Here is a 13,892-nt window from a genome sequence, read left to right as displayed (position 1 = left end):
GTAATAATCAGCCTGAAGAATGACAGCTAACATGTCATAAACACTTACTGTATGCCACACGCCATGTAAAATTCTATACGTTATCCTGGTTAATCCTCACCAAAACCTTGCGAGGGAGGTATGATTGGTATCCCCAGGCTACCGGTACGGAAACTGATGCTCAGAGAGGGTAAGCCATTTGTCCAGGGCCGCACAGCTAGTCTAGTGATAGGTCTGAGATTCAAAACATGGTGAAGGGTGGGAGGAAATAGCAGAGCCTGTGAGGTCCTCTCCTGGGTGGATGGAGGATGCCTCCAAGATGGGTAGGACAGCCTGGGCTGCAGCCAGTTAGTTAACAAATATCAAGTAAGCTCCGACTATGTACCAGGTTGAGGGGAATAAGATCAGAGCAGCATATCCTAGCAGGAAAAACAGACAATGAGTAAGTAGGCAAGTGAATGAGGTTTTTTTTTTTTTAAGATTTTATTTATTTATTTGACACAGAGAGAGAGAGATCACAAGTAGGCAGACCAGCAGCAGGCAGAGAGAGGGGGAAGCAGGCTCCCTGCTGAGGAGAGACCTCTGCGGGATGCGGGTCTCGATCTCAGGACCCTGAGATCATGACCTGAGCTGAAGGCAGAGGCTTAATCCACTGAGCCACCCAGGTGCCCCGAAGGAGATTGTTTCAATACAAATATTTTGGGAGAACAAAATAGGACAATGTGATATGGAGAGTGACTGGGAGGGTGTGGCGGTCAGGACGGTGGCAGAGACTTCTCTAAGGAGTTGACATCTAAATGAGACCGAAAGGATGAAGAATAGCTCCGTCTGTGGGGACCTGAGAGAAGAGCAGTTTAGGCAAAGGAAAAAGCCAGTGCAAAGGCCCAGAGGCAGGAGTGAACCAGTGTGCCTGAGTAGCATGGAGGGGCCAGTGTGGCCGGAGTGGAATGAGCAAGGGCTGAGGATAGAGAAAGAGGAAGCCTTGGAGGAGGATGGGGCTGGAAGGACCAAAGAAGCTTCTGGAAAGGATGGAGTGACCGAAGGGTGAGGGGTCAACTTTATTCACCACCCACTTTTCACCCACAACTTTTCTCTCTGATTCTCTCAACTCAGGGATCTACTGGCTTTCCTGGGCCTCTGGGACCATTAGGAGAAAAAGGGAAGCGGGTGAGTCGTGATCCAGGGGTCAGGGGAGAGGGTAGGGCTTGGCGAGGGGAATGACACGTGTGGCTCAGCAGGACAGTGGGGAGGCCCCTGGGTGGCTGCACATAAGCCTGGAAACCCTTGCCTGCACACATACCCCCGTACACGGCGCAGGGCCCACGTAGGTGACCCCACCTGGCATCCCTGTCCATGTGCCTGTGTGTGCCAGTGGGCACATGCCTCACAGTGTGGATCAGATGGGGTCTGGGGCTGCAACCTGTGGGCCTGTGGTCAGCAAGGACACGGGCAAGGGTAGGGACATGCACACAGGTGCCTGTGTGTCTGTGTACATGGTGTGCAGACGCATGCATGGTGTGTGTATGGTCACTGTGTCTGTGGACGCGGTGTCTACACACGAGAATCTGTGTGTACGGCTGAGCTTATAAGGACCGTGTCCTCCTGTGAATCCATGTGTGTGTGTGTTTACATTGAGTGTGCACGTGTGCAAAGGACAGTTTGCACGGGGAGCTCCGGGTGTCGATCCGAGGCTGTGGGTCACCCAATGCGTGCTGCTGCGGTATGAAGTCTGGGATAAGTGGGTGTCCTTCTGGGCGGGCACACCTGTGTTTGGACCCTATAGATGCATTCACAGGTGTAACTGGGTGTCTGTGATCTTCGCACGGTGTGTGTGTGTGTGTGTGAGAGAGAGAGGCTTGTGAATGAACGTGCAGCAGACCTCTTTCTGGGTCTGGGCCTGGATATATTTGCGTGTGTCTGGTCTTTGCAACGTAACTTTCTTCTGCTTCCCCCTCACCTGATTTATTTTCCAGGGGAAGGCGGGGCAGCCAGGCCTGGAAGGAGAGCGGGGACCACCAGTAAGAAGATGGCTCCCCGATTCTGCCTGGCCTGGGGGAGGGGGCCGGGCTGGAGGAGGGGCTGCAGGAGGAGAAGGGGGGGAGTGGGGGGGAGGTTATGCAGGTAGGCAGGGGAGAGGGTTAGGGTTATGTTGGTGTCCCTGGGGGGGCAAGAAGGGATCACCGAGGGAGGGGGCCCAGAGGACTCGGGCTCATCTCCTAGCTTCCCCCACCCTCTCGCTTCTAATCTTTGCTTCTTTTCTACTCAGGGCTCCCGCGGAGAGAGGGGGCAGCCAGGTGCCACCGGGCAACCAGGCCCCAAGGTATGGGCTGGCGGGTGATCAGGCCCCCACGTGGGCCCCCTCACCCAGCTTCCCCAATGTCCTCCGGAAGCCCTCCCAGTTGGGTTTGTCCTGCAGCCTGAATCTTATGCACTGTGTCCTAGGGCGATGTGGGCCAGGATGGGGCCGCTGGGTTCCCTGGAGAAAAGGTGAGTGTGGGTGTTTCTGGATGGGAGACAAACCCAGAAGGGAGGGAGGCATTATGACACGGTGGAAGGAACAGCCTCTAAAGTGGGGAGCTGTGAGTTTAAGTTCCAGCTCTGCCCCTTGCCTGCTGTGTGACTGGGAAAGTCACTCAGCCTCTCTGGGCCTCGTTTTCTCCCTCTATGAAATGGGAATAAACACAGTTCCCACTGCAAAGGGCTGCGGTGACACGGGAAATGACTGAGTGTGTGTCACGTGTCTGGCCCTGTGCCCGGTGTGCACAAAGTGTTCAGTATGCTTGTCCTAATGCGGGGCTCAGGTGGTCAGGCAGGAGGGATGAGGCCGTGGTTTCTGGTTCCATTTCAGGGCCTCCCAGGTCTGCTAGGCCCTCCTGGATTTCCTGGGCCAAAGGGTCCCCCTGTAAGTGAGTGCACCCTGATTGGGGGTGGCCGGGAGGGAAGCCAGGGGGTGGGAAGACTGCTTAGTCATGGCTTGTCTTGTTCCCAGGGCCCCCAGGGGAAAGATGGGCGTCCTGGGCACCCTGGTCAGAGAGGAGAATTGGTGAGTGGCCTCTGGACTTCTGACCCCTGACCCCATTAGGCTCTCTAGTTCTTCCTCCCGTGGGACACCCCTTTTAATTTTTCTCCCCAGGGCTTCCAAGGTCAGACAGGCCCACCTGGACCAGCTGGTGTCGTGGGTCCTCAGGTCAGAATGGACCCCGCAGGTCTTCCCAGTTTTGCACCAGTTGGGAGATATTTGGGGGGAAGTGCATCTCTGACAGCCTCCTCCCCCACGCTGGGCCACCTCCGTTCAAGATAAGCTTCCTTCCTCTTCAGGGAAAGACAGGAGAAGCAGGACCTCTGGGGGAGAGGGGCCCCCCAGGCCCTCCTGGACCTCCTGGTGAACAAGGTCTTCCGGGCCTGGAAGGCAGAGAGGGTGTCAAGGTGAGACCCTACCCCCTGGAAAATCTCGAGTGGCCCCAAAGGTTCCCCAATGACCCCATGCCACCCCAAGGCTCAGAATCACCCCCAGATTCACAAACTAGGAGGAAACACCCCTTCTCTGGAGCCTGACCTTCCTCCTCTGCCCTCCTGCAGGGGGACGTGGGACCACCGGGACCCCTTGGGAAGGAAGGACCACCTGGTCCCAGGGGCTTCCCCGGCCCCCAAGGAGCCCCTGGGGATCCAGTGAGTATCCTTTGTGTTCCCTCCCCCGAATGTACCTGGCTGGACTGTGAAGCAGAAAAGGAGAAGGATGCTCTGGGGAGGGACATGGTGGTGGCATCCTCGGTGGGGACAACCATGAAAGCAAAGGAGTGACGGCAGGCGGGACCTGGAGGAGATAGACCCCTGACCTTCAGTGCCCAGGAAGAAGAGGGGAACTGTGAGCCCCCAGAGGGAAGACAGGACCTGGGCACAACCTTGGGCATCTTTTGACTGAATCATCTCCTCCCTCAGGGACCTATTGGTTTAAAGGGTGACAAAGGCCCCCTGGGCCCTGTTGGAGCCAATGTAAGTGTAAGCCCATCTGCTGGGTGGGGGGGGGGGGCAGGGTGGCGGGGCCTTGGGGCATCTGGGGAGCTGGACATTGCCATGATTAAGTCCCCTATCCTGGGTGTCAAACAGGCCTGGGTCACACCCATGACCTCAGTTTTCTCACCTGTGACATGGCCCCATCCGTGAGATGATCCATCCCACACTTACCTGCATGCCAGACATCAACAGATTAAAAGCCTCCTTTCTCCTGGAGTTGGGGAGATAAGGAATCAGTAGCATGAATAGCACAGAGAAGGGGCAGTAGGGAGTGAGCTGCTGAAATGAGCTGCTCAAGGAAGGCCTCCTGAGAAGGTGATATTGAAGCTGAGACCTGAGGGAGGAGCCACGTGGGTATAGAGGGGAAGAGTGTTCCAGGCAGCGGGAATAGCATGTGCAAAGGCCCTGGAGCTGGAGTGTGTGCAGCATGCTGGAGGAAACGGTGGGACCTGTGTGGCTGGAAGGAAGGGAGTGAGGGGGTCAATAGGAAGCAGAGAGGGCAGGAGGTAATGGGGCAGGTTGTGCAAGGCTGCGGGCTATCAGGAGGATTTCCCATTTCGTGAGTGAGCTGGAAGCTGTGGAGGGTGGTGAGCAGGGGGATGTGTGTGCCCTGACTCAGGTGTCCCTCTGGCTGCTGTGGGGAAGGGCACAGAGTGGCCAAGACAGCACTATTGACCCAACTCAGTGCCAGGCAGCTTGAAAGGCCTCTATCAGTGAGAACTACTTTCGCTATTTTTCCTGACCCTTTACCCCTGTTTTCAGGGCTCCCCGGGGGAGCGGGGTCCACTGGGCCCAGCAGGAGGCATTGGGCTTCCTGGCCAAAGCGGAGGCCAAGGCCCTGTTGGCCCTGCAGGCGAGAAGGGGTCCCCGGTGAGTGCCTGCCCACTACATTCCTCAAGCATCCTCAGGACCCCACAAACCAGGACCTTCCCTCTGCCCTGACCCCTGACATACCCCCATCCACTCCCCCATCAGGGCGAGCGTGGCCCCCCTGGCCCAACAGGCAAAGATGGGATCCCAGGTCCCCTGGGGCTTCCCGGACCCCCTGGAGCTGTTGGTCCTTCTGGCGAGGATGGGGACAAGGTAAGCGTTCACAGAGAGGGCAGGACTCAGGGGCTCAGGGTACGGAGAGTCCAAGTTGGTCCTCCTTCATGCTCTTTCCCCCACAGGGGGAAGTGGGTGCCCCTGGTAACAAAGGGAGCAAAGGCGACAAAGGGGATGCTGTGAGTGTGGGGCCCCAGGGAGGGAGGTGGTCCTGGGGGGAGGCAGAGGGATGGGGAGGACGGGGTGGGTAGCTGGGATCCCGAGAGAATGGGGAGGGAGCTGAGGTGGTTACCTCCTCCTGTTCCTTTCCTTGGTGGCTTCGTTCTCTCTGTCTGTGACTCTGGGAGGCTCTGAGGCATCACATTCCAGCTTCCCCCAGGACTTCAGCCACAGTGCCTGCTGTCTGTCTGTGAGCCAGCTCAGTCCCTGGAGGGACTTCTGGGGAAAAGTCCTGATGAGCCAAGCTCAGGATGATGTCTGTGTCTGTTCCCATCCGTTGATGGCTAGGAAGCCAGGGCTGTGGGGGAAGCAGCTGTTGCTTCCTGGTGGGTGGAGTGGGAGGGAGTGATTGTCATCTTGAGGGTCCTCCTAATCTTGAACTTGAGATGTTTTTTTTGGCTGTGTCCCCCCCACCCCAGGGCCCACCTGGACCAACAGGAGTACGGGGTCCTGTGGGACACCCAGGCTCCCCGGTGAGTGCTCCTGGCTTTGTGACCATCTCCTGGATCCCAGGTGGGAATGGACGGTGTCCTCCACCATGACCCAGACCCAAACTCAACCCCAGCCCTGACCTACCCCTCCATGCTGACATCCAATAGGAACTCACCCCAGAATCTGACTCAATCCCGACCTCAACCTGAATCCTGAAGGTCTTCACAGTCCCAGTCTTCACCCTATCCATGACCTTAACCTCAACCCCAACTCAAACTTAACCTTCAGATCTGAACCTTGACCCCCTCCTACCCCTAACCCCAACTCTGACCCACCCTCCAATGCTGACCCCAAACCTGAACTCAAACTTTGAATCTGACCTCGGCCCCAATCTCAAACCCAGCCCTAAATTCCATCTCAGCCATATCATGACCTTGACCTCAACTCACCACCCAATGCCCATGTGAAAACTTTGGCTTAGCTCTTGACTTAATTCCCAAAATCTGACCCTTAACCTGCACCCCAAATGCCAAGTCCAACCCTGACCCTTTCCAAACTTAAGCCCAACCCTGACTGTAATTGTTAACCTTGGTCCCTGACTTTGACCCAGAGCCTGTCTCCAACTCTTCACTCAGACCCCACCTGTACCCTGCTTCTGTCCTTCTCCCAGGGAGCAGATGGGGCTCAGGGACGCCGGGGACCACCAGGCCTCTTTGGGCAGAAAGGAGATGATGGAGTGAGAGGCTTTGTGGGGGTGATTGGCCCTCCTGGCCTGCAGGTGCGTGTCTGAGTTTGGGGGTGTGGCCTCCTTCCCTGCACCCTGTGTTCCAATCTTTCTTCTTTTTTCCACAGGGGCTGCCAGGCCCTCCTGGAGAGAAAGGGGAGGTTGGAGATGTAGGGTCCATGGTATGGACAACCTGGGGAAGGTGGGAGGGGGAAGAGGATTGGTGATTGGTGGCCATTACCTTAATTTTAGGGGGGGCGGTGTCACAGGGCATATTGTCATTTTAAGGTGATTCTTGTCACCAGCATTAAGGATGGTGTTTGTGGCTAGTGGTGCCTTTGGGGAGTCATGAGGTCACTGGATGCTATTCTGACTGTCCCACAGGGTCCCCATGGAGCTCCAGGGCCTAGGGGTCCCCATGGCCCCAGTGGATCAGAGGTGAAGACTCGCTGGGGGGTGGTGGGGCAGGATGTCTGAGAGGTGGGGACCTCCGTTTCCCCAGAAGTGGCTGTTGGGATTCCACAGTCCCACTTCTACTGCTTGCTGTCTCTCCAGGGCCCTCCAGGGCTGCCTGGGGGAGTTGGTCAGCCTGGCGCTGTGGGTGAGAAGGTGAGAGAGAGGGGGTAGGGGGCTGCCTAGGGTCGGGGAGGCACAGCCAGTCCGGCTTGGGGATGGCTGTTCTGGGGAGCTCCTCCCTTTCCTTCATAATCAGACCTCTCCCCACCCTGACTTTGCCTCCTGCAGGGTGAGCCAGGGGAGGCTGGAGATCCAGGACCCCCAGGAGCCCCAGGCATCCCTGTGAGTGACTGTGGTCTATACCCCTGCACACAGCTCAGGAAACCCCTGACCTTTGGGCATCGAGGGCCACCTTGACCTCTGGGCAGGCCTGAGTCAGACCTATGGGTATCCCTGAGCCCCGGAAGGTCTCAGATAGGGCTGCTACCGAGAGTTTTTCAGGTTGTACACCTACAGGGTGCAGGTGGGGGCTCGGGTCCAAACCATGAACCCGGAGTGGGGATGAACTTCCCGGAGGGATCCCCTTTCCTAATTCACTCCAGCATGGCATGTGGGCTAGACCAGCCTTGGTTATGATCTCTGAGCAACTGGACCATCCTGGCCCCTGACTCCAATAAACCCTAGATCCCTTCGACATCTGACCCTTGGACGGTCTAGGCTCCTCTGACCCCTGACCCCAGGAAAGTCCCAGACCACTCCAATTCCTGAGTCCAGGGATGCTAACCCTTGACTTCTGAAGAGTCCAGGCTATTCTGACCTCTGACTGTTTCTGCAAAGGGGCCCAAGGGAGAAATTGGCGAAAAGGGAGACTCAGGCCCATCTGGGGCTGCTGGACCGCCAGGCAAGAAAGGTCCCCCTGGAGAGGATGGAGCCAAAGGGAGCGTGGTGAGTCCCGGGAGAAGTGGAGGGAGAGATCGGGGAGGGGCACTTGCATCCTCTTGAACCTGTTCCCCAGCTTCTATCGAGGGTTCCTCCTCCAATGTGCTGATTCCCCAGGCAATCTAGAACGTGGCTGAATACTGACAAATGATGGTTATAGGTCACTGTATGGGTGCAACTTTCTTCCACGCGGAATCATTCTGGAGGCGTTGGAACCGCTGAGATCGATGCCCAGAGTTGGGGCCGATGTGGGATTTGGCCTTAGGGTGGAGGCTGAGACCCTCCCACCATCAGGGTGGGGCTTGGGATGGGGTGGGAGGGCAGTGAGGACCTTCAGGGTCTACAGAAACTCAAGTTGGATCTGACCCCTTTCCGGAGGGTCAGTCCTACCTGTGAGTCCTGAGCTGGGGGGCGCCTGGAGGACAGAGAGAGGTGATGGTGTCATGGGTTTAGCTCAGCACCTGCACACCTTCGACTCTGGAATGTTCACCCTAACAGCTCATCCTCAGCACATCACAAGCACATCCTCAGCAGCCCAGGCTGTGCCTGGGGACAGTTCATGTGGCAAATAAATGAATGAATGTGTGATAATTCAAAGAGGTGCTTAGCCCTCGTTCTGTCTTCCAGGGCCCCACTGGGCTCCCAGGAGATCCAGGACCCCCCGGAGACCCTGGAGTTTCGGTGGGTGAGAGCCCTACTCCCCCATATGCCCCCATATAGTCCTATTTCTGTCCCCATATCTCCACCCTCCATGGACTTAGGCAAGGTCTGTGGCGCAAATAACCCTCACGTTTCCCCAGTTTCACCCCTAAATCCTTAAGTGTCTCCACAACCCCTGCCCACCCCACAGGGTATCGATGGCTCCCCGGGAGAGAAGGGAGACCCTGGTGATGTTGGGGGACCGGTGAGTGGGGGAGCAGAGGATGTGGTGCTGGTAGAGGGGGGTTGGGTGGGTGAATGGGTGAACTGGGGTGAACTCAGGGGACAGAGAAGTAGGTGGATGAGATGCCTGGGACTCCTGTAGATGCCCTTGCCTTGCCTCTCTGGAGCTTCCCCAGGAACGTAAGCAACTTCAGTGGGAGGTGGGAGATGGCTGCTGTTGGCGTGGTGTATGGGGGAGGCTGTCTGGGTCAGAGGCATCCTGAAACATCGTCACGCTCGACCAACATGAGCTAATACTATCCTGGTGCTGCTCTGTATTTGTAGGGTCCACCTGGGGCTTCTGGGGAACCTGGCCCCCCTGGGCCTCCTGGCAAGAGGGTGAGTGAGACCTGCCTCCTGGCTCTCCTTGGTCCATCCTTGCCCCACCCATCTCCACAGGCCTCCCTTCACTCCCACAGGTCCCCCTAAACCCCCACAGACCCCTGTCACCCCAACAGGCTCCCTTTACCCCTAAAGCTCCCGTCCCCCACATCCTCTTTCCATCCTCAGGGTCCTTCAGGCCGCATGGGTCGAGAAGGCAGAGAAGGGGAGAAAGGGGCCAAGGTGAGTCCTCCCCACCCAGGGAAGGGTCCCTGTGCTGATGCTTGACCAACAGCTGGGCCATCAACAGTTGTCCCAGTTCCCTCCCCCTCCCTCAGGAGGTCTGGAGGAAGTTTCCCTCTGACTCTTTTGGCTTTTCCCTTGCCCTGTTCTGTTAGGGGGAGCCAGGTCCTGATGGTCCCCCAGGGATGACAGGCCCAGTGGGGACTCGAGGGCCCCCTGGACGTGTGGGGCCTGAGGGTCTTCGAGGGATCCCCGGCCCTGTGGTGAGTTGGGTGGGCATAGGGATGGGGTGGGGTGGGGTCAGCTCCTCCCTTATAGTTTCTCATCACAATCTGGAGCAACTGACCCTGGCTGGGGGTGGGGGTCGGGGATGTGTGTGTGGAGGCCAGGGCATTCACACTGAGTTCTGGCCGAGGGCAGCATCCCCATGTTTGGCTTCATCCTAGGGTGAACCAGGCCTCCTGGGACCACCTGGACAGATGGGCCCTCCTGGACCCCTGGTAAGAGACTTCTTTGTCCCTGATGTCCTGGCACTGAGAGCCACACTGGGCGTCCAGTGACCGTCTAGTGACTGTGGGTGCTGGTGGTGCAAGCTGACCCCTCACTGACTACCCATCTGACAGTCCATCGTGACCATCTGTACTAACCATCTCTCTGACCACTTATCTGGATGGTCTACACTGACCAACCACACTGACCCTCCATCTTGGTGGTTCATACTGACCACAGGGATCCTCCATCTTGATGGCCTACACTGCTCCAGCTCCACCCTCCAGCTTGGTGGTCTACACTGATCATCTGCATTGACCCTCCATCTTGATGACCTACACTGCTCATCCACACTGACCCTTCAGCTTGGTGGTCTACACTGATCATCTGCATTGACCCTCCATCTTTTTTTTTTTTTTAAGATTTTATTTATTTATTTGAAAGACAGAGATCACAAGTAGGCAGAGAGGCAGGCAGAGAGATAGGAAGGGAAGCAGGCTCCCTGCTGAGCAGAGAGCCCGATGTGGGGCTCGATCCCAGGATCCTGGTATCATGACCTGAGCTGAAGGCAGAGGCTTAACCCACTGAGCCACCCAGGCACCCTTGACCCTCCATCTTGATGGTCTACACTGCTTATCCACACTGACCCTCCAGCTTGGTGGTCTACACTGCTCATCCACACTGACCCTCCAGCTTGGTGGTCTACACTGCTCATCCACACTGACCCTCCATCTTGATGGTCTGCACTGACCAACCACACTGACCCTCCATCTTGGTGGTTCATACTGTCCACAGTGACCTTACATCTTGATAGGCCAAACTGACCCTCTATCTTGCTAGTCTACCCTGACCTTCCACACTGATTCTGACCACTGACTGTTCATATTTGCCGTGCTCCAACCCCTTCATTATCCCTTGTCCCCCCTCCTCTCTCCTGACCATCCCCATAATCACATCCCTGGTAGTTCCCACTTGAAATCTGGGTAATTTCCCATTTGACTCTCCCCTAATCACCTACATCAACCTTGAGATTTCATGTTTGAGACTCACTAACTGAGCCTCGCCCTCCTTGCAGGGACCCTCTGGTCTCCCAGGATTGAAGGGAGATGCTGGCCTCAAGGGGGAAAAGGTAAGGATGTGACCTCCCATTATTCTCCCCCAATTACCTCCATCTCCTCCACCTTTGGTGGTCTACACTGCCTCCCTGGCTGGAGGGCTGGCAGGTTGGTGTCTCCTCTGCTCCCACACTCACAACCCCAAGGCTCTAGAAAAAAAGTCGACCAGCATCCCCCCTGACCATATTTTCCCCCCATATGTGCCTCTTTTGTCTTATAGGGCCACATTGGATTAATTGGGCTCATCGGCCCCCCCGGGGAAGCTGGTGAAAAAGGGGATCAGGGATTGCCAGGCGTGCAGGGCCCCCCGGGCCCCCAGGGAGAACCTGTGAGTTCTATCCCAAGCGGGAAGAATGTGTTCAGAGGACTGGGTGGGTGGGGAGGCAGAATTGGGGCTCCTTTGGAGAGCGCACGTTTGGGAAGCTGGGGTCCAGAATGAAAGGGGTTGTGTCTGGGGGAAATGGGGGGTTCTGTTTGGGGATTTACAAGTCAGAGGCTGTGTCTGTGGCTTGTTCTCTTAAGGGGACTAGAGGCTTGTCTGGGGGGTATGCCTGGATCATAGGGGTGAACCCCATCCATGATAACCTTGATGTTCCTTTCTTCAGGGTCCCCCTGGTCCCATCGGCTCTCTGGGCCACCCTGGGCCCCCAGGCGTGGCGGTGAGTAAGAAGCGTTTGTGGGGTGGGGTCACCATGGTGGACCAGCCAGGACTCCAGCCCTCCCTGTCTCTGTCCCATAGGGTCCTCTGGGACAGAAAGGCTCCAAGGGGTCCCCGGTGAGTATATGGTGTCCCTTGGGCCCCTACATCCTGGCTTCCCGCCCCCTTTCAACATTATCACACCTCAGTGCCTTTGCATTCATTTGTTTGTTCATTCAATCACACATTCGATGAATATTTATTCAACACCTACTGTTGTATTTTATCAAGTCTAAGATGCCATCAATTTTAACAGGAGCCATTATTTTAGAAACTACTATGAGCGAAAGCAGTTTTGACAAGGAAACTGTGATTTGCCTAAGATGTTAAGATGTTGCTTTCACAGATGTTAAGATATGGCAAGAAAATGTGCGTTTTATACTTGGTGCTAAGCAGTGCACGTCCCTCCCCCGGTACTGCGCGTGTGAGTGTGAGACTGTGTGCGTGTGAGAGCGTGGACGTGTGTCGGCAGGAAGGGGTCTCCATAGACAGAGTTCACTCCCAAGGGACTTCTCCCTACAGGGATCCTTTGGTCCCCGTGGTGACACCGGCCCCCCAGGTCCGCCTGGCCCCCCGGTAAGTTCCCCAGGGAGTATGTTAGCATGTTCCCCTGGGTTCCCCAGTGCCCAGAACTGGGTGGAGCACACAGCAGGTGTTCGTGGCATGCAGGCGGGGCGGGAGATGCCTTGAAAGCCGGAGGGAGGTCTGGGCTATGTTGGGGGTTTAGGGGGATACCCATGGGGGTTCTGATGGGTCTCATCTTGCTTGGCTCTGTCTCCCCTTCCATCTCTCTCTCCCTGTCTCTCTCCATCTCCTGGCCTTTTACTGTCTCTATTCCAAATACTTGTTCCCCTGTTTTGTGTCTGTTTCTCTCCCTTCGTCCTGTGCCCTCTTTCTCTCTCTGATTTCCTTGTCTCACCTGTGAATCTCTCTTTCATTGTGTTATTACTTTGGCTTTTCCCCAACTCTGGGTCTTTCTATCTCTCCCTCCTGTTTCTCTCTCTCTGTCTCTGTCGGCCTCTCTCCTCTCCCTCTTCTCCCCTTTCTTATCGCTCCCCACCAACCCGTGTCTCTTTACCTCCCATGTCTCTCTCATCTTTGCTTGTCTCTCTTCCTGTCTCTCCTCCTGCATCTCTGCTCACCTCTCCTCCATACCGCCCCCCCCCCCCCCACCAGGGTCTCCCAGCTGAGCTGCACGGGCTGCGCAGGCGCCGGCGCTCTCTCCCAGGCCCAGGGGCGCTGGAGAGCGGCTTGGAGGAGGTGCTGGCCTCTCTCACGTCGCTGAGCTTAGAGCTGGAGCAGATGCGGCGCCCTCCGGGCACGGCTGAGCGCCCGGGCCTCGTGTGCAGTGAGCTACACCGCAACCACCCGCACCTGCCTGATGGTGAGGTCCCTCCCGGGCGGGGCGGGCAGGAAGCCTATGGGGTCCCGCCCTGCACACTCACCCGCCCGGCTCTGCGGCAGGGGAATACTGGATTGACCCCAACCAGGGCTGTGCGAGGGACTCGCTCAGGGTTTTCTGTAACTTCACTGCGGGAGGAGAGACCTGCCTCTATCCCGACAAGAAGTTTGAGATGGTGAGTGCCTGGAGGAGGAGGGTTGAGGGGGAGAAAGGGGGCTCCGGAAACCACCACAACCCCTCCCCCCCACCAAAACTATATCCCCTATCTCCCCTCCCCACTCAACATGCACCAGGCTTTGTCTGGGACCTTACCCTTCTTTCAGCCAACATTTATTGAGCATCCGCTGTATGTCAAGTCCTGTAAAGGGCTGGGACTATAGCAGAGAATAAAAAACCAAACAAAACTCTGGTTTTATGGGGCTCACCGTCTGTGAGAAAAGATAGACCAAAAAACCTGGTTAAGAAAGTGGAAATGGTGGAAGCCTTTAAATAGGGTATAAATGTGCCAGACTGTTCTGAGCACTTAGCTGCATTCGCACTGAGTCCCAGCCACCTGGTGTGGGGTGTGGGGGCCGTGATCCCCAGAGAGGGAAACTAAGGCACAGAGAAGTGCTGGGATTACCCCAAGGCAGGCTGGCTTCACAGACCCAGCCCTTAACCACCATCTCTCGACCTGCTACCTCCTAGGCCCACAGACTATCATTGCCCTCCAGGCTGTGGGTTGGGAGGTGAGACCACCTGGTCCCCCAGGAATACTGGGGTGCTCCATCAGGGAGCCCTCAGCCTCTCAGCCTCCCAGCCCCAGCACCGGGCTGAGCAGCGGAGGGCAGCGGGCCAGCTGCCCCTTCTCTAGAATGCTGGGTTGGGAGAGAGGTGTCACCTTAGTTGTTTTTATCT

The 13,892-nt window shown here is 56.8% G+C and overlaps 1 protein-coding gene across 1 annotated transcript in view; it reads left to right on the top strand.

Annotated features, from left to right (window-relative positions):
• The window catches only part of COL5A3 (collagen type V alpha 3 chain), a 37,500-nt gene that overhangs the window by 19,653 nt on the left and 3,955 nt on the right, over positions 1 to 13,892 (top strand). The window contains exons 32-64 of the mRNA XM_045991414.1: positions 1,093 to 1,146; positions 1,953 to 1,997; positions 2,246 to 2,299; positions 2,422 to 2,466; positions 2,828 to 2,881; positions 2,969 to 3,022; positions 3,113 to 3,166; positions 3,298 to 3,405; positions 3,559 to 3,648; positions 3,919 to 3,972; positions 4,756 to 4,863; positions 4,969 to 5,076; positions 5,163 to 5,216; positions 5,676 to 5,729; positions 6,359 to 6,466; positions 6,541 to 6,594; positions 6,797 to 6,850; positions 6,968 to 7,021; positions 7,157 to 7,210; positions 7,706 to 7,813; positions 8,435 to 8,488; positions 8,658 to 8,711; positions 9,014 to 9,067; positions 9,239 to 9,292; positions 9,448 to 9,555; positions 9,739 to 9,792; positions 10,857 to 10,910; positions 11,117 to 11,224; positions 11,502 to 11,555; positions 11,636 to 11,671; positions 12,116 to 12,169; positions 12,770 to 12,977; positions 13,058 to 13,170. Of these exons, the coding sequence (XP_045847370.1) occupies positions 1,093 to 1,146; positions 1,953 to 1,997; positions 2,246 to 2,299; positions 2,422 to 2,466; positions 2,828 to 2,881; positions 2,969 to 3,022; positions 3,113 to 3,166; positions 3,298 to 3,405; positions 3,559 to 3,648; positions 3,919 to 3,972; positions 4,756 to 4,863; positions 4,969 to 5,076; positions 5,163 to 5,216; positions 5,676 to 5,729; positions 6,359 to 6,466; positions 6,541 to 6,594; positions 6,797 to 6,850; positions 6,968 to 7,021; positions 7,157 to 7,210; positions 7,706 to 7,813; positions 8,435 to 8,488; positions 8,658 to 8,711; positions 9,014 to 9,067; positions 9,239 to 9,292; positions 9,448 to 9,555; positions 9,739 to 9,792; positions 10,857 to 10,910; positions 11,117 to 11,224; positions 11,502 to 11,555; positions 11,636 to 11,671; positions 12,116 to 12,169; positions 12,770 to 12,977; positions 13,058 to 13,170 (2,373 nt within the window). The remainder of the gene's footprint in view (positions 1 to 1,092; positions 1,147 to 1,952; positions 1,998 to 2,245; positions 2,300 to 2,421; positions 2,467 to 2,827; positions 2,882 to 2,968; positions 3,023 to 3,112; positions 3,167 to 3,297; positions 3,406 to 3,558; positions 3,649 to 3,918; positions 3,973 to 4,755; positions 4,864 to 4,968; positions 5,077 to 5,162; positions 5,217 to 5,675; positions 5,730 to 6,358; positions 6,467 to 6,540; positions 6,595 to 6,796; positions 6,851 to 6,967; positions 7,022 to 7,156; positions 7,211 to 7,705; positions 7,814 to 8,434; positions 8,489 to 8,657; positions 8,712 to 9,013; positions 9,068 to 9,238; positions 9,293 to 9,447; positions 9,556 to 9,738; positions 9,793 to 10,856; positions 10,911 to 11,116; positions 11,225 to 11,501; positions 11,556 to 11,635; positions 11,672 to 12,115; positions 12,170 to 12,769; positions 12,978 to 13,057; positions 13,171 to 13,892) is intronic.

This window comes from Meles meles, chromosome 20 (genome assembly GCF_922984935.1).
Source record: "Meles meles chromosome 20, mMelMel3.1 paternal haplotype, whole genome shotgun sequence".
Classification (NCBI taxonomy): Eukaryota; Metazoa; Chordata; class Mammalia; order Carnivora; family Mustelidae; genus Meles; species Meles meles.
The sequence above is the reverse complement of the archived record's forward strand: the minus strand, read 5'-3'. Positions and strand labels throughout refer to the sequence as shown.